This window comes from Triturus cristatus, chromosome 4_2 (assembly GCF_964204655.1).
Source record: "Triturus cristatus chromosome 4_2, aTriCri1.1, whole genome shotgun sequence".
Lineage (NCBI taxonomy): Eukaryota > Metazoa > Chordata > Amphibia > Caudata > Salamandridae > Triturus > Triturus cristatus.
In genome coordinates, this window is record NC_140586.1 from 363859429 (window position 1) to 363879114 (window position 19686).

General features: G+C 48.6%; 1 protein-coding gene across 3 annotated transcripts in view; it reads right to left on the minus strand.

Annotated features, from left to right (window-relative positions):
- AXDND1 (axonemal dynein light chain domain containing 1) overlaps positions 1-19686 on the minus strand; it is a 564522-nt gene that overhangs the window by 231061 nt on the left and 313775 nt on the right. For 2 of the 3 annotated variants that reach the window (XM_085601801.1, XM_085601803.1), the window contains exon 15: positions 8691-8766. In XM_085601801.1, the coding sequence (XP_085457927.1) occupies positions 8691-8766 (76 nt within the window). The remainder of the gene's footprint in view (positions 1-8690; positions 8767-19686) is intronic. The other variant, XM_085601802.1, reaches the window with a different exon arrangement.

Sequence of the window (19686 nt, forward strand, 5' to 3'; positions counted from 1 at the left end):
TTGATGTCCTAGCACTATGGCATCGCTTTGTCTGATTGCTAAAGCTGTTGCTGCCACCGATTTCAGGCACGCTGGAAGTGCCTGAGCTACTGGATCTAATGTACTAGAGAAATAAGCACATGGTTTGTGTGATCCTGCTTGTTCCTGAGTGAGTACTGACAAAGCAGTACCTTCGCGTTCTGTAACAAAGAGTGTAAACTGTTTATTGTAACATGGTGTTGCTAGGACAGGTGCTTGGCATAAAGCTTTCTTTAAGCTTTCAAAGGCGTGTGTATGTTCTTGAGTCCAAGGGAGGACAGTCGACGTGGCTGCCTCCTGTGTTGTCAACTGGATGAGTGGTTTTGCTAGAAATGCATATTGAGGGATCCACTGCCTACAGTATGAAGTGAGGCCTATAAAAGCCCGCACCTCCTTTTGTGTCTTAGGTGGTGGCATGTTAGTAATTAACTGGATGCGATCGGATGTAAGCTGCCTTCCCTCCTTGGACAGCGAGTGCCCAAGGTAAACAACTCGCTGGACACAGAATTGCAGCTTAGAAGGGGACACCTTGTGCCCCTTGTCGGCCAGAAATTTTAAAACCGTCAGTGACGCTGTTTCACATTCAGGTTCGCTTCGGGCGGTGATCAGCAGATCATCGACATATTGAAGCAAGGCAGTGTTAACTGGCATGTGTATACTGTCAAGTTCTCGTTTCAGTGCTTGGCTATAGATGCTGGGACTTTCTGTAAATCCTTGAGGTGCGCGTGTGAATTTAAAACTTCGTCCATTTAAACTGAATCCGAACAGATATTGACTTTCCGGATCGATTGGGACACTAAAGAAAGCATTCTTGAGATCAATTACAGTGAAGAACGTTGCTTCTGAGTCAATAGCTGTGAGTAATGAAGAGATATCTGGGACCACAGGGTATTGTGGTACAATACATTTATTTAATTCGCGCAGATTAATAACTAATCGATATACTGGTGGTGCCTTTGGATCCGTTCTTTTAAGAATCGGAATTATCGGGGAATTACATACATTGGAGTCGGTTTCGACAACCACTCCTTGTGCAATGAGCTCGTCAATGATTTGCAGTAAAGCCACTACAGCATCTGGTGGTAACTTGTATTGTCGCATTCGTGGTAGTACTATTCCTGTTTTCAGTGTAACGCGATATGGTGTAATGTTCATGCAACCAACATCAGTGGGGCCTTGTGCCCATAAATGTGTAGGTAAATTCTGCAGTCGGTGATCCATGTCTCTGGATATGTAGTGACCTTTAAAGTCACGTAAAAATAGTCGTACTCCTTCCGGAGAACAACATATTATGGCTCCTAGAGCTTTCAATGTTTTTATACCTAACAAGTTTTCTGGACATGATTTAGTAAGCAATAAATCTGTAGTACGTGTCAATGGACCGACTGTAAGTGGAAGAGGTTGTGTTACGTCATTAATTATAGGTTTTCCTGAGAATCCAAGGGAAATATTCTGTGAGCCTGAGAGGGGTGCCCCTGGAACTTCACTGCGTCTTATAGTTGTTCTGCTTGCCCCTGTATCAAGTAAAAACTTTCTGTCTTCCCCTAATAGTTCACTATGTACATAAGGTCCCTCTTGGTCTACAGGAACCTCAATAAGGGGTAAGCCAACTTCCCTCTCTAGGCTATTTCATGAGTATCGCTGATAATCGGGATAATCTGTTTGTGCGTACTGATACATCTGTTGTGTTGTTGCTTGAGTTGCAGCAATAGGCTGCGCTTGTGGTGGTGCTACGATCTGTTGTGGAGCTGCCTGTTGCGGAGCTAGTTGTTGCGGAGCTAACCTAGGTTGTGCATGCTGAGGCATTTGTTGTTGATTCTGATCCTGTCTAGGTGGACGTGGTCTCTCATTGGTTCTACCTGTGGCAATATTATGTTTCAGGACTGGACAATCGTGTATATAATGACCTGGTTGTTTACAATAGTTGCATGTCCCTTTCGCAGGACCTGCGGAATCACCCTTTTGATGACTATCGGCTGGAACTGACTGTGACACAAGCATTTTCATTTTTGTATCTTTCATACGTCTTTGTTCGTGTTCTTGTTCTTCTCTAATTCTATTGTGATGATATTGTAACATCTGTAACATCTGTGATGGGGTATTACCTTGCCAGGTACTTTCGAACTTCAATACTCTATTCTTGACTTGTAGCAGAGAATTTTCAACTAATTTTGTCACAAACAGATGTGGATATGACTCGCTACTGGCTTTTATGCCACTATTTATACCAAAACATTTTTCAAATCGGGAATAGAAATCACTAGTGTCTTCATCTGGTTTTTGTTTACAGGCTGAGATTGCACCCCAGTCTTCCTTTTTCGTAGTTAATAAACGTGGCAATACCTGTATTAGTAATCCTGCTAGTGCTGTAGTCTTTTCCCCAAGCCCTGCTCCTGCAGCTCGGGCCTTTTCTTCGTTTTCTAATGCTGTCCAATCTATCTTTTGGTCTCCCACCTCCCATTCCTTTTCTTTGAGTTTCTCATAAACACCGGCGGGTAATAGGACTTTTAATATTTTCATAATATCGGGGTAGGTATACTCTCCCATGAGTAACATATCTTTTATCTCACGGTGGAAACCTGCTGGGTCCTTGTCATGGCTGGGCACTACTTTCTTCATTTCTAATAATTCCAGTTTAGTTATAGGCGTGTACACAAACACGCGTGTAAAATTATCGCCGGCACCTCTTATTGGGTGCACTTCGCGTAACGGATTCTGTCTATCTATGTGATACATTTTTCTTCCCATGATGGGAACTGGAACGTGTTCTGGGCATACGAAATTTAAATATTGGTTTCGGGATTCTAGAATTTCTTTAATCAAATCAGTACCTGACCCTCTCCATGTATTCGTGAGTAGTTCTGTCAATATGTCAGGTAAGGGTCCTGGATCGGAGTGTTGGCTTTTATATAAAATAAGGAGGTGTTGAATCATGTATATACTAGCTAAGCGCTGTTCATATGGATCTAGATTCAGAAACGTGTGTGCAAGTACATCATCATTGTATTCGCCGGGACTGTCAGCCCATTGTACTGCTGACCTGGCTAATTCTTGTTCGTCCATGGAATCGAGCATATGGTACCCCCTTCGATCTCGGAGTAATTTATCAGCGGCTTGGAATAGGTGTTCAGGTGATTTCGTATTTAGCATAGGGTTTGGAAAATGTCTATTATATTCTGGACGTATTGGACGTATCGCGTCATTAAAACCTCTAGTATTATTATGGGGTCTTCCTCTACCTACATAAGCTATCGTATCTAATTGCTCTGATTCTTGCTCCTCCTCTTCTTCTGATTCTACTCTGTCTGTTTCTCGTCTCTCTTTATGTATTCGTTCTACTTCCTTGCGGATCTTTCGACACATGGCGATTATACACGCCTGTCTATCGTGTTTCTCTTCTGATATGTTCTGACCCCATTTGGCAAGTCTTTGCATGGTATCGTGATCTGCCCCAGGTCTGTCTTGATTCCTGATTACACAATTTATGAAGAAACGTAGTAGTTGTCTTTGGACATCCACTTTCTGATATTCCATAGCTTTGTTAATACTTTCTGGACCTTGCCCTGTTTGGACAAAGCGATATATATTGTCTAGGTATTCACCCATTCCTGGTATCGTCATTAAATATAATGTAGCTCGTCTTATACGTAGTGATGATATGAGCAATTTATCCTGTCTACCTGGTACTGGGTCGTATCTACAATCCACAAGCTGTTCTTTAAACATGTCTGATGTCGCTAGCTGGGGTGTACGTTGTAGTGCTAAATCTCTAAGGGTCTGTTTATTTCGCGGCGGTGTGGCAAACATGTCTGTCGTACCTCCTGTAGCACCATCTGAGGTGCTAGGCACGAAAGGATTCGTTGGGCGTAGGATAGAGATTGTAGACGCGGGAAAAACTGTAGAAACGGACGGGACTGGCATAGGAGTCTGTTGCTGCGGGGGCACAGAAGGATGCTCTTGGTGTTGAACACCATCGGCAAGCGGTATGGGTGGTATGGCATTAGCATACTCGGGAGCTGCGTCATCTAAATAGGAGGAAAGGAAAACGTCCTTTGCTGTTTTGGGATGTGCTTTAGGATGTGCTTTTATCGGGAGTAATGGAGGAGTTAAATCTTTTGGTATTTCCGGAGTGGCCTTAGGTAATCCTTCGGCCAGAAGAGGATACATACCATTCATAAGAGCGTTTCTTTGTCTATCTACTTGTTCTGATTTTACTCGGGTACCTTCCTCAAGTAATAGATTTTCTCGGGTTTTATTTGAATTCTCTCTACCTTTCTCTTCCTGTCTGAGTGCTTTTTCCGTACGTCTATATGATTCTTTACGCCATAATTCAATGGCATCTTTCTGTGACTGTCTGGCTTTCTTTTTCCATAATTCTTCTTCTACTCTCATGATGCAATCTGCATCCCAGGTCCCCGCTGCGGGCCATCTCTGACTCTCTGGTAATTCTTTGGTGTAGTCCACCCATAAATCAAGAAATAATACGGCATCTAGGCCATGTTTATGATACATAAAGTACCCTGGAGTGTCCCTAGGTGGGATGGGAACAGCTTCTTCGAGTACACCTTTTCTAGTTTTGATCTGTCTTAGTTTCGAAAAGAGCGGCATTTTTAGACCGTATTACTAGAACACACTTTATACAGGAAAACACAATAATGAACAGTCATTCACACCACAATATATAGAACGTATTTAAAACATTTAACACTTAACAGTTTTACGAACAATGATAACTAATAGAAAACTAGTTACTGACATTATACTGACACTAGATAATACTTATTTATACTTATTTATATGCAAAACATACTATATATACTGCTAAACAGTACAGATACACTGCTAAAACAGTGCAGACCGGATTTGTGTACCTAAACCCGTCTTGACCGGCACAGACTATGTGCACGTTAAATGCCTCCCCGGTAATGGTACTCACCGGGTAGCTCGGAACGGAAGGCCTCGGAACGGAACTGAAACTGGACCGGACTGGACTCGACTGGACTCGGAACTTCGGAACTTCGGAACCTGGTGGGCCTCTGTATACCTCGGATCTTGCTCTCTCAGCTAGGCTCTGGTCGGGATACTTCGCACTTCTCACCGCCTCGTCTGGGTGTTTATCGCAGCCTCAGTCGTCCCCGCTTGGCCGGAGGGAGATACAGGAACTCCTGCAGGTACGCGTTTTTGTCCGTTCAGCTGTGGCAGGAGACCGGGCCTGCAACGCACCGCCGGCGCGTGAGATGAGAAAGTGTCCCTGTTCGGGCGCCAATTTATGTGGTAAATATTTCGTTACCGGTACTATTTTTTATGCGGTAAAGTCTATTAAGAATAACTCAGTAAATATAAGAGGCAGAATCCGTGGTATTAGAGGTTTTTAAAAGGCTTTATTCCTATACAAAGGAATACAATTCGAATTGTAGGCATTCTATTCCATCACCACGAAAGTTCAGGAAGGAAGGGCATATATTATTGACAGATAGGCAGTTTTATAGAAAATACATTACAGTGAAACAGATGCAAGAGGCGTAACAGCTGATAGTACAGATAAACTGTGCATACGTAGCTAATAGAGGCGTATATATGGGCGTAATTTAATAAACGTCATCATACATGATGTCACAAGTGGGTGGATCCATAAGAGAATCCTGCAATGTCAGCAGAAATATTTGGCAGAGATGCGCGCGCAGCCGCATGACGTGTGATTGACGTGCAACTAGAGGGTGAAGGGGACTTGACATTTAGCTCTACATGTGGAGACAGAAGTCTGGGGTTATGTCAACCTAATCCCAAATCATATCTAGTATCCTATGTTTAAAGAACTGTGTTATCCAAAAGAGAGGTCTCTTAGGATAGAATCTTATTCTATACTGACTATACTGACTGTTAGTGCGTGTACAAGCGTCTAAGTGTCTACACTAGATGCGAGGGGGTAGGAATATTCCATGGTAACAGGGCTATGAATTACTTGCATGAGGACAGCGAGGCCTGGCCCTTTGCGCGGTAGCTGGAGGAATGTTTACCTAAACTACTAGACAGGAATGCATCGGATGAGGAGCGGGGGGAGATAATCTTGAAGGTGAAATACAGTTTTTGGCAGGCGACGGGCTGGATCAGGCACCGTTAGCCGCGCAGGGAGTAGGACAAAGTTCATGGTCACAGATGCAGGCTCAGACTGGAGCTTTCAGAGGCAGGAGGCAGGAAAAGGCTTGATGACAGAATTCGGGCCTACTCGCCTGAATCTGTAAAATGTGGAAAGCGAACCACATAAAGTCGTTGGCCTTTCATACTTAGGAGTGGAATATCTGACCCATTCATGGCGGATCTGAAAGAGGACATGTTGACGGTGGACGCACATATATTTGCGTCTTCAAAACTGGAGCAGGAGGGAACATACATGTACTTATAGCATGTACATGGAGCCGTTGGGGTCTACGATAGGGGACATAACTGATCACAAAATTCATATTTCCTCAAAGGCACAAAGTCGATCCCGGCTCCAGCTCCGCAGAACCGTGCCTAGAGCGTTGGTGCTCCTTACCTCTTTCGTCGACAGACGACAGTCGAGATGAAGATGAAGTTCGCTTGGACTTCTACTTCTTGTGTCTCCTCCCCAAGTGTCCTGAGGACCTCGAGTGAGACGAAGAGGACTTTGGGCTCCGTGAGCGGTCACACGACATCCTCTTCTTTGATCAGACTGGGACCTCCACGGAGTCTTGCTGGATGGGCCGCAAGGAGCTTCACAGCCCGCTCGTGCAAGGCCTTCAGAGCCATAGCCCAACAGTCCGAGCACGACTTCGAATCGTGGTCACGCTCGATACACCGGAGACAGACGAGGCGGGGATAGGTAACCAACATCATGCGGTGGCAGGCACCGCACGGTTGAATCCTGTCTTCCTCAAGACATACTCGCACAAGAATTTGGAAAAATTCTGAGTTTGACAAAAAGATGAGACAAGGCCTATTAAATACCGACAGAGGGGTAGCTCTTCCTGGATCGACGCTTAACTGTCACGAAAAGAAAAGAACTGACGTTGCACGCCTGGGTGCCGCCTATATAGATACAGCTACTATAGAAGGGTAAACCCAAATGACATCACTGGGACCTGGGTATAGAACAGTACATAGGCACAGTGGTCCCAGTAAACAAATTAGTGCACATAAAAGAACCAACGAGTTACATACAATTAGAAAAAGAAACGTAGTATGCTTGATGGACAGTGTTATTTAATAACAGAAGTTCATAACATTTGCTAACACAGTTTAAAGTAGTGCCCCAGGGGAAAAGGGAAGAGGGGTGAGGGTATAGTGATTGAAGTGAGGATGAGGGAGTGAGTGAAACAGCGTTTGATTCACAAAATCAAATGTTTACAAAACAAGAGGGCTCATATTTAGAGCCAGGTTATTCACAATATATCCAAACGTTAGATTGCCATAGTTTAAAACAGAATCACAGTGATGAATCGTTGTAGGTCAAACTGTCTAGTATGGCGGTTGTCGACATTTCGACCCCTTGAGAATAGTAGGTAAGTGTGTCCTTTATGCCGGGGTCTTCCTCAGGACAGGAGTGTACGAGGGGGATGATTACCATAAGTAGCCCATGAATTTGGGACTGAGGAGAAGATGAAGGGCACGTAGGCTCCAGACTGGCGAGCGAGTTTTATCACTTGGGATGGTACTGATCCATGAAGGAGTGAAAAAAGGCCATTCCGGGTTAGTCTGCAGGGCCTTGAAATAGGTTTAAATCTCATGTAGTCACTACGTTGGTCATGAATTGCTCCGTATTCAATCGTTTTGCTCGCTTAGGAAACGTCTTGGTCCATGGGGATTAAATAACACTGTACATCAAGCATACTACGTTTCTTTTTCTAATTGTATGTAACTCGTTGGTTCTTTTATATGCATTCTTCGGTTTACTGGGACCACTGTTCCTATGTACTGTATATAGATACTGCAACATCATAACCGACGCCATCACGCTGAGCCAAATGGAGTCACCCGACAGCGCACGCTAGGGGTATTGCTCAGCAAAAGTTTCCGGATCCAGCCTGACGCCTGAAAAAATCAAAGGTAAGGAATCTGCAGCTAGAAGTCTCTATCAGATTGAAGTATTCCACCTAACACTTTTTTGATTTTCATGGTTGTGACCATGACAAACACATTGAAGAAAATCCAAAAAACACACTCCTAGGGCATTACAGCACAGGGGGACTCCTCACAATATGGTATGTGGCTGGGCTTGCCCTGGTGTCAGTTTCAGTTGTGATGTTCTTAGCATAGAGTTGCCCAATAACTTCAAGTCACCAAGGACACTGTGTTCAGGCCCTGGGCTTTTTTTTGTAGGCCTAATGCATTTTGCGAGTTGTACTCCTGGTCCACTTCAGTTGAGCCAATATAATTAATACACCTGAATATAATTATTTGTAAAAGGGAAGCCCAGATGTGGAGCACTGCATCCTTAGTGACAGTCATCTAGTAACCTCACATCCATACCACTGCAAGACTCAATTGTTGTCCTGGATATGCAATTGCTAGCTGAGTGTGATGCTGGGTTAATGGAGAGACAACTGGGAAGCATCTCCGATGTCAAACCATGTCTTTCCAGCTGTTAATGTGCCCAGCAAGCAGTGTGCCCAGCAGTCAGTGAGTTTGGCAGACAATACACCTGCTGATCTTACCTTCTCCCAGTTCTTGAGGTCTTGAAGAATATTGTCCATAACTGAGGAAGGGACCCCTTGGAATCCTTCGTCACTGCTGGTACAGAAACAGAGAGAGAGCACATTTAAGAGATCATGGTGTCCAGAGAGGGGAAAAAGGAAGATATGAGGCTTAGAAGGGAGAGGAGGGCTGAGTAAGTGACATGGAGGGTGCTGAGCAATATAAGACAATAGGAAGGGAAGGGGGTGGTATTCTGAATAGAAGAGTCAGATCTCAACGATAATATGCTGAACCAGGCTTTTTCTGCAGCATACATATTATAACCGTACCCATAGCTGAAGCATGTTTTGCATGTTTGTATAACTCATATATAACACAGCTTCCTTATATATTTGCTACCCTATCATTGTTTTTTCCGTGGTGAATCATATGTACAATTACAGAATGAAAATAAAAGTATTTGGTCATTACATGTACACAGTCATGCATCTGCGTACCTACAAAGGCAGGGTGACAGCTCTTCAGGGAAACTATTGGCAGCAATTGGCTGTGTTTGGGGCAATAAGATGCCAACAATTCCAAACAACGAAGAAACAAAAACACTGACAATTTAAAACAACATCTATAACTCTCCACTTCTAGAAAGTCATGCCACGGGCAGAATACCCCATGGTACTAAATGTCAGACGACCCATGACCATGTCACAACCCCCTTATCAATCTGATATAAAGAGATCAAGGTTTTACTAAGCATTGATACATGCACTTGACCTCTAGAAAGGCTTCTGAATTTAATTCTAACAAGCAGTAAAGTAGATGGTCTAGCACACTAATTTACAGAACTTGGTCTGGTCCAGAACTAGCTCTTCTAGTGTCATGTGCAAATCTGCTTTGTTATGTTGCACATGGTGCACCTGAGCATGTACAAATCACACTGAAGTGATTAAATATATAAGTATATATTTAGGGATTTGTGTGTGCTTCTGTGTGTGTGGTGGGGGGGCGGGTGCTTGGGGCTTTCTCTGTTTTCCAGTGCTGTCCGACAAAGATCTAGGCAATGGTAGTGGGGTGGAAGGAGGCCGAGCTTTTTCCTTTTAGGCCCAACGTTGTGGAATTCTCTGTCCCCACTGACATGTCATCTGCAAGAAGTACAGCGTTGTGATTGGTAAGCACCCAGGCTCCCCTGTCAAATCACAATGCTGCAATGCAGTGTTGTGATTGCTCTGAGCGCCGTGGTTTGATGCTTAGCCAGGGACTGGGGGCCTCGGCATGTTCTCCATGCAGGCTATAATGTAGCCTAGAGGATCAAGTGGTGGGGGGCAATCAATATAGGCATGACCTGGCACCCACCAAATATATGACAGCATTACTGACCACACCCTTTTCCCAGGAACACATTTGTGCATTGAATTCAGATTGATGCATTCTTCGCATTTCTGAAGAAATGTTGGCTATGCCTTTTTTCTCCTGCTTTGTGCCCAAAATTGGGAAAGGGAACCAAAAAAGGTCCATTTGAAGGAGAAAAGGTGGCCACTTTATCAAATCACAGAAGTTTGGAACTTCTAAAGGCGTGCTGTATAATTCTGAAAAAAATTATCTGACCATGTGTAATGTTCCTTGATGCTCATGTAAAGGATCCCAATACCCTTGGGCCAGGTTTGCGCCATAATAAACTGCAAGAAATGAATATAAAGAGTATAAGTATGGCTGGCAGGAAACAGCGGTGGAGGGGCAGGGGTGCAAAGAAATATAATTAAAATAAATACCATTTACCTTTTCGCTGGCCGCCGCCTCTCTTGTATCCTATTCAGCTTCCTTCTTCCTGCAATGCAGCGTTGTGATTGGTCTGAGCGCCACAGGGAGGCTTTGCATGTTCCTCAACAGGCTGTGTAATGCAGCATGGTGGCAAACATGCAAAGTGTGCATGACTGTTTGGTCGGCCCAAGAGGGCCGCCAAACAGTCAGGTGCACTTAGGGAGTATGTAAACCACTCCACCCCCTGTTCCATCAGACCTGCCTGCCCTAACCCAGCCCTGAAGCTACAAAAAAATAATGATAATAACGACGTTATTATAATCCTATTTTTGCTGCTCTGCTCTGAGAGCAGTGGGGCGACGCTCCTCCGCCTTTGCGGAGGAGCCACCCTTGGATAGCATGCATTTGTGCTTGCTGCAGGGTCTGGTGTCTTATTGGACTAATTAATCCACTGTAGGGGCCGTTGTTTGACTCATGGTCACAGGTTCAAATCCCGGCGGGTCCACTCAGCCTTTCATCCTTCTGAGGTCGATATAATGAATACGATTGAGTTGGGTAATAATAAACATCTGTTATTCAGCACCAAGATACCTTTCAGGGCGAATGTGTGCTTTACAAATACACATGTTATGTTATGTTAATGTTTGTGGTAAATGTCAGGTAAATCAACTGTAAAAACAGCCCACCAGACCATAAAAGGACCATACAAACAGCCTGAAAATTGACATATATATGCATATACCAACGCCCCCGCATTACCTACCTGGATTGAACTGAATTCTGCTTTGGGTGAGCGATCACGCTGGGGGTGGAGCGAGCCATGACCAATCATCATGAGGCGGGACTCATTTTAAGCGATGTTTGTAATGCCTCCTGAACACCTTGGGCGCTGATGAAGGCCGACTAGGCCGAAATGCATTCGCCGCAGCTATTGTGAATAAAGGTGTCCCCGTAATTTTCCCCATCGCGGCCTCTGCTCTTTCTGTTGGAGGAGGTTCTTGGTGATATTGCACGCGCCGGCCAGGGGCGCGTTTCAGAGGCCCGCGTATCACAAGCTGGCCTGGGCATTACTGGCTTTTGCTACGGCAGAGACTTTGTATTTTCTGAGGTATTGGATGGTCCCAGGCACACCTCTGTGTTCGGAAGGAGATGGGGCGGTGTTGAAGTGACCAACTTCACACTGGGCGGGATGGATTGCCATTTCTGCCCCCGCCGAAAGGATTTCCGAGCCTGGGGGTTGATGCGGTGTGGGGATTAGAGGAGGCACCAGAATTCAAGCAGTCACACAGGGAAATGGCTTCAAACATCATGGACTGTCCTGCCAAAACCTGCATAACCACAAGGTATGACCAACGCCCCCGCATTACCTACCTGGATTGAACTGAATTCTGGGACTTGCAGTTCACGAGTATTATGTGACCTGCTTTGGGTGAGCGATCACGCTGGGGGTGGAGCGAGCCATGACCAATCATCATGAGGCGGGACTCATTTTAAGCGATGTTTGTAATGCCTCCTGAACACCTTGGGCGCTGATGAAGGCCGACTAGGCCGAAATGCATTCGCCGCAGCTATTGTGAATAAAGGTGTCCCCGTAATTTTCCCCATCGCGGCCTCTGCTCTTTCTGTTGGAGGAGGTTCTTGGTGATACATATATATATGTACGATCTTTTTGGCCATGCATGACTTTTGCAAGTCGATCACGTGACTTGACCTTTACTTCGTTCTCGTCAATTATTGTCCAATTCATTTCTGACATATGTCAATCCTCAGTTTGCTTGGTGTTGTTTAAGGATTTCAGCCTTTTCGTTGTGAATACTATTTTTTTTAAACTCTTTTTATTGTAATAAGTAAACATACCACTGTGGTGACAGCCTATCACATGGTTCGTTATAGACGAATCTACGACGTTATTCCGCCGCCTTTTTCCCTGCTTGGAATCACAACGCAGTCGTTACAACGACCGCGTTGTGATTCCGCATACCATTACTCGGCAAGTCGGAACAACGACTTGCGGAGGGGTGGCGCTGGATGTTGGAATAGTATAATTTACTATTCCAACTCCAGTCTGTGCGGATACTAGGGAAGGTGTTGGATTTTAAATCGAACACCTCCCCCCCCCTCCGCAAGTCGTTCTTCCGACTTGCGGAGTAATGGTATGCAGAATCACAACGCGGTCGTTGTAACGACTGCGTTGTGATTCCAAGCGGGGAAAAAGTTTCGGGGTAAACGTTGTTTACCTAGCGAGACACATTATAACAGTTTGTAAGCCCAATATATTTCTTGTACATTTCATGTATCCCAACCTCTCCAACACTGCAACAGTTTTAAATCCCTGTGAGATGTAATTGTTTATGGTAGTTCATTTGTATGCTGGTCATCGTGGTACCAGAATTGAGAATAATGGCTCAGTTTTAATTAATTACCGTTTCCTTTGCTTATAGGTCGCATTCATGCCCACTTTTATTATCATGTCTCAGTGGGCTCAGAAGTATGATTTTCAGATTTTCTTCACCTGCGAATGGCATGTTTTGCCTTTACAATGTTGCATTTGATATACCAGACTTGGTGTCATTAATTTTTTTTATAAGGTGATTTTAACACATGCTGATATCTTTTAATATTTTTCAGGATGAATATTTTTTTTATTTTGACAATCAGATCTGTGCTTGATTCTACTGACATTGTTTTGTGCAGTTCTTCATCCTTTATTTTAACACGTGTTATGGGACTTCACAATCCTCTGGTGGGTTGTTCTTGCAGTGGATAGTCATGTTTTATGTTACTTAGTCCCTTGGGTACATAATCATCATCCTTTAAATTTTGAATTTGTTTACTGTGATCTTTTATAACCATCTGGTGGGTTTACCCTTTAGTGATTGATCGTAATTTGTGTTACTGACCCCTCAGGTTTTTTTTCTGTTTATTTGCGTGATTCTCTGCATTTCAATAGTTTGTTTTTTTGATTTTTTTGTCCCTCTGGTGGGTTCCTACAACAATTGTATTTCTGTTGACTGTAATCTTTTTTTTTTTTTTTTTTTTGAAACCGTTTATTGCATTTTAGAAAAAAATTTACAAGTATGGGCCTACAACCATCCGGCCGGCCGCTAGAGTGGCAGAAGCATATGACATACATACAGTAAGAGTCTCTTGGCGGTGCAGATTGGTAAATCAGGAGATATCAATAGCGCAGGCCACATAACTCCAAGCCCACAATACGGTTTCCTTTTATCAAAACAGAACAACACAAAAAGCCACACCCGCAAGGCAACTCGTCATCCAAAGTGACGGCACGTGCTCCTTAAGTGGGGGATCCCAACCAGCAGCCAAACTCTGAAGAGGGGGATGGGAATAGATCAGGGACTGGGGAACCACATGCCCACGGCTGAGGGAGGGGGTCGGTCAGGGGGACAGAGCTGGTGAGGCAGCCGGTAGCAGTGGCGGCTCACAAAGACCCCCGCGATAGGCGTTCCAGGGGCCCCAGATTTTCACCCACGCCCCAGGCTTACCCCTCGCCACATACACTACCTTTTCACGAAACATACACCAATCCATATGTTCTTTCCAGGCCAACACCGCCGGGGGCCTCTGGGATCCCCACAATTGAGCAATGTCACGCTTAGCTATCATGTATCCCAGAGTCACCCACCGCTTCTGCGGGACCGAATAGTCATTTGGTTCCCACACATTCAGCAAGCATCTCCTCGCTTCAGGCAACAGCGCGACACGCGTAACCACACGCAGGACCTCATGCACACCACGCCAGAATCGCTCCACCTTTGGGCACTCCCACAGAATATGCATAAAAGTTGCCAAAGCACCACAGCCACGCTTACACAATCCGTCACCAGCAAAGCCCATACGTATAAGCCTGGGCCCCGTCACGTAAACCCGGTGGAGGATCTTAAGCTGGACGAAGCGAAGGCGAGCCGGGATGGCCACCTCCTTCGGAGAGGCCACCGCGGAGATCCAGTCCTCGTCGTCCAGTTCCAACCCGTCGGCAACCCAGGCCTCGCGGAGACTAGTCAGCAGGCACGATCTGTCGTTGATCAGTTTTTTATATATAAGGGAGATCGTGCTGTCTGGGACATGGCCATCCAGCACTCGATCCTCCAGGGGGGAAGACTCCGGAATGGACGCGACATCTGGGAAGACGGAGCCCAGCGCGTGGCGGACTTGTAAGTACCGAAAGTACTCACTGCCTTGCAGCTGAAACTCCGTCTGCAGCGTCTCAAAAGTTTTGAATCCCCCCCTCGTCCAGAGATCTCCCACTGTGCTGATTCCGATCGTGTCCCACTTCTCGAAGCCCTTCGATGTCCACAGGGAGCCCAACCTCTCAGACGCATATAGCGGTGACGCCCGGGTCAAACGGTCCTTCCACCCCATAGCTGCATTAGCCGCGTGCCAGACACGCACCATGACACGCGTCGGTCCCGTCAGACGGGAGTCGGGCGCGCCAGAGTAGAGCGCACGATTGTAATCGCCACCGGGCAGGAGCATCTTGTCCATTGCAAACGCCGGGTTCAAGGCGGGCCCGTAAAGGCCATGATTAATTGCAGCTAGCTGGGAGGCCCAGTAATACCGTTTAATGTCCGGGAGGGCAATCCCCCCATCGAACCACGGGAGCGTCAATTTGGCCAGAGCAATACGCGGCCTCCCGTCCCAGAACAGGCGCCGCTGCAGGCTCTCCACCTCACGGAAATAGCGCGCCGGAACCAAGTCCATAGTGTTCTGGAGCGCGTACAGAAAGCGCGGCAAGGACATCATCTTAAACAAGGCCGCTCGGCCAAGCGGCGAAAGCGGAAGACGCTGCCAACGCGCAACGTCCTCCTTCAAGCGCTGGAGGGGGGGTAGCAAGTTCCGCTCGTAGCGGGCCTCCGGGTCTAGAGTAATATATATACCCAGGTACCGGAACCCCTGGGAGGCAATCTGGATCGGGCAGTCCCGCGGTAGGGCCGGAGCCTCCCCGGAAAGCACATATACGCAGGATTTCGCCCAGTTGATGACAAGGCCTGAGTTGCGACCGAAGGAGCGCAAAACATCAACCAGGACAATCAGCGATTTACGCGGGGAGGCGAGATACAAAAGGATATCATCGGCGTAGAGGGACACACGGTCCTCATGCTCGGGGGTCCAGCGGAGACCACGGATAGAGGGGTGCCACCGCAGCCACTCCGCCAAGGGCTCCAAGGCCAGTGCAAAGAGGAGCGGCGACAAGGGGCAACCCTGACGCGTGCCCCGCCCCAGCGCGAATGGGGCCGAGACTCGCCCATTCACCACCACCTGCGCCAATGGGCCCGAATACAACAATTTGACCCAGCTAATGAATCCCGGTCCAAATCCAAATTTCGCCAGCATCGCCCAGATGTATGGCCATTCAAGCGTGTCAAACGCCATGGTGGCGTCTAAGGACGCCAAGATGGCCGGCTCTCGCACAAACGGGACACGCGCGAGCACCCCGTGCACGCGTCGCAGATTAAGAGCCGTGTTGCGATGGGGTATAAAGCCTGATTGGTCTTGGTGGACCAAATCGCCCACCACGCCGACCAGCCGGTTGGCCAACACCGTGGCGAGGATTTTGGGCTCCGCGTTCAAGAGCGAGATAGGCCTATAGGATGTGACCCGCTCACGGGGTCTCCCCTCCTTGTGGATCACCACGATTGTGGCCAGACGCTGGTCCGGCGGGAGGGAACCCTGCGAGTGGGCCGCCAGGAACATCGCGCGCAGGTGGGGCGCCAGTACATCCGGTCGCAGCTTGTAAAGCTCGATGGGGATACCATTGGGGCCCATGGCCTTGCCGGATGCGACCGAGCGAATAGCCAGGGCAATTTCGTCCGAGGTGGGAGGAGCGTCCAGCAAATCCCTGTCCTCCACCGTAAGGGAGGGCAGCGCGATGTCCCGAAGCAGGGCATGGGAATCTTCCTCCGAGCAGGGAGAAACCGGGGAGTACACCTCGCGGAAGTAATCCGCGAAGCAGGAGACAATGGCTTCCGGCTCGGTGACACGCACACCATCCATCCCCTCGATCGAAGGAACCACACGACTCGCTCTCTCCCTCTTGTCCAACCACGCAATCAATTTACCAGCCTTATCACCCACATCATACAATCGCCCCTGTTGCTCTCTACTGAGGCCCCTGGCCGCCTCCGTGACGAGGGCCCTATAGGCCGCCTGCTTGAGATGTAGAACATGCAACTTGGCATCCGTTACCCCGCTCCCCAGGTCACCCTCTAGTTCCGCAATTTCGGCCTCCACCCGGGTTACTTCCTCCCGCTCGCGCCTCCGGGCATGGGAGATAAAGGAGAGGGCCTCCCCCCTAAGAACTACCTTAAAAGCCTCCCAAAGGGAGATGGCAGAAGGGACAGACCCCATATTCTCCTCAAAGTACCGCTGCAAGGATTTGATCAAGTCAGCACGAATGGTGGGGTCGCGCAAGTACCAAGCATTGATTGGAGCCACCCTGCCCTCCCCCCTCGGGAAGACATCGAAATGTAACAGTAATGGGGAGTGATCTGAAATGCCCCGCGCCAGATGGCACACCTCTCCCACCCTCCCAGCATGGGCCGCCGGGACAAGGATGTAATCCAGCCGCGAGAGGCTACCATGGGCACCCGAGTGGAAGGTGTACTGCAGCTGCGCGGGATGCTTTAGTCGCCAGCAATCTACCAGGCCCAATGTATCTAAAAGGCCGGACAGCCACGCCTGTGCCCGGGGGAGGTCCCTAGGGGGATGACGATCCATAGACCCAGAAGCTACCGCATTGAAGTCCCCCCCAACCACCAGCAGGCCACCCGGAAGGTCCAGGAGGAGGCGCCCCAGGTCAGCAAATGTAGTAGATTGTAACCCAGGCGGGACGTACACTGATATAAAAACAAACACTCTACCCTCCAGTCTACCCACCAGGACGGTGTAGCGTCCCCTCTCATCATGGCGCACCTCATCAATCTCCAACGGGAGCGAGTTCTTGATCATGATACCCACCCCCCGTGAGCCCGAGGTGAAGCCCGAGTGGGCCGCCAAACGATAGCTCCGCCGATTCATGGCATGAAAGGAGTTACCTATAAGGTGTGTCTCCTGCAGGAAGACAACATCCGGTGAAATACGTTTCAGGTACTGCAGGACCACACCACGCTTAATCCTGTCCCCCAGGCCGTTAACATTCCATGACAACACAGTCAAATCCCTACCCCCCATCATACGTATAAGCAATCAGTCGTCCCCCACAGAGCATCTCGAGAGCAACAATACGGTAAAGGGTTTGCCTTGCGGTGCAAACAAACAACACACCCCCCCCACCCCCCCATCCCAACAGAACTCCCCCCTCCCTGCACCCCTGCATGAGCCCAGACAGCCCCCCCAAAGTGCAGTGTGCCTGTCGCCCCATAGATGAAAAACTAACTAGTCCCCCAGAGGAGGAGGGAAGCCCCCAACAGACCCCATACGACCTCCATAGGAGGGGAACATACACGATCAGTAAGTGGTAAAGGAATGTTGTCCAGAGCAAGGCCTATTATTCACCCCTCAGTTCTGATCCGGCGGGCCCTCCCCGCCAACCGCACCCCCCCCACCCCCTCGGCCCCGATCTCCAGGCAGAGTGTCCAACCAGTCCCCAGCCGCCTCGGGTCGGTCAAAAAAGTGCGTGCGACCATCCACCTCCACCCTTAGCTTAGCTGGAAAAAGCATTGAGTACTTAAGGTTCAGGGTCCGTAGGCGACGTTTAACTCCGAGAAAACTCAGTCTCTGCTTTTGGACCGCCGGAGTAAAGTCTGGGTAGAAATGCACATCCATGTTATCAAGCTTGACCGGTCCCTGTTGCCTGGAGGTCTGCAGGATAGCGTCTCTGTCCCGAAAGTTAAAAATCCGGGCAATGAGAGGCCGCGGCGGGGCACCGGCCTTAGGTCTGCCCCCAGGGACCCGGTGAGCACGTTCCACCGCAAAAAGCTTACTCAGCCCCCGGGGCTGGAGATGGGTAAGGATCAATTCTTCCACAAAAAGATCTGCCGCCTCTGCCTCTCGTCCCTCCGGCACCCCCACAATGCGAACGTTATTCCTCCGGGCCCGACCCTCGGAATCCTCCAGTCGCCGGTCCATCAGGGCGCTCGCCTGGCCAAGCCGGCGCACCTCCTTTTGGAGGGCCACCACATCCGTCGTGAGGCTCGTTGTGGTGTGGGCCAGGGAGTCGACCCGGTCGTTTGTTTTGGACAAGTCAGCCCTCACAAGGCTCACATCCACAAGGACCGAGTCTATCTTTTGCGCTAGGGTGTCGAAGCGCTGGTCCACCGAGGCCTTCATCTCTGCGATGGCGCCCATGACGTCCCGGAGGGTCAGATCCACCGGCTGAGCAGACGCCTCCGTCGGGCCCGCCGGGGATGTGCGCGATGCCTCCGGAGATCCCTTCTGGAGGGTGTAGCGGTCCATACTGTTGGATTGATGCGCTGGGCCACGGCGGGTCGTCTTCACCTTCGCCCGGTCGCCATCTTGTTTGGTGGACATGCCTGCTCTCCCACCGTCGTGCCAATCTCCTCGAAAGGGCCGATGAGCCAGTTCACGGGTTCCGGGGGGGGGAGGGCGACCACTGGATCGAGGACGACTCACAGCCGGCGGGTCAGCCGGGCACCTGGACAAGGCCACACCACCGCACCCCGCTCCGCAACCCTACCTCGCTTGAGGGCAAGGAGGGCGCAAAAGCGAAAGTGAAAGCGCGGGGTACGCGAGTCGCCCAGCCCTGCCCGCCGCTGTTGTTCGCTTTGTCCCTGGATCGCCCCACTACTCCAATCCGGGGGGCCGGCGCGGAGAAGGCCGCAACCTTCGATCGGTGCTCCCACCGGTGTCCGGGGTCCGATTCGAAAACGAAAAACGGGTGGCGCCTCAGCTCGGGTTCACCGACACAGTCCCCTCAACAAGGACAGGATATAGCCAGGATTAATTCAGGAGGTCGCGGAGGTCCTCGGGAGCCTCGCACCTACGCGGCCATCTTGGTTGCGCGCTAGGCTCCTCCTCTGTTGACTGTAATCTTAAGTTATTTTCTAATTTGGACTTGGAGATTTTGGACGTGCTGCTTTCTGTTTATTATTGTCAGTGAATATCCTTCACCCTCCAGTAGGTTATTCTACTTCCAAGTGCTACAACCTTTGCTCCAACCATTTAAATTCTTTGTTTATGGTATCTACTTTTGGAGGATGCCTGCTTCTTTTCCAGGTGGATTTTGTCGTATTCCTATTGGTGGACATATAGTTCCTCATCTTGATTCAGCCCATTTGAGGT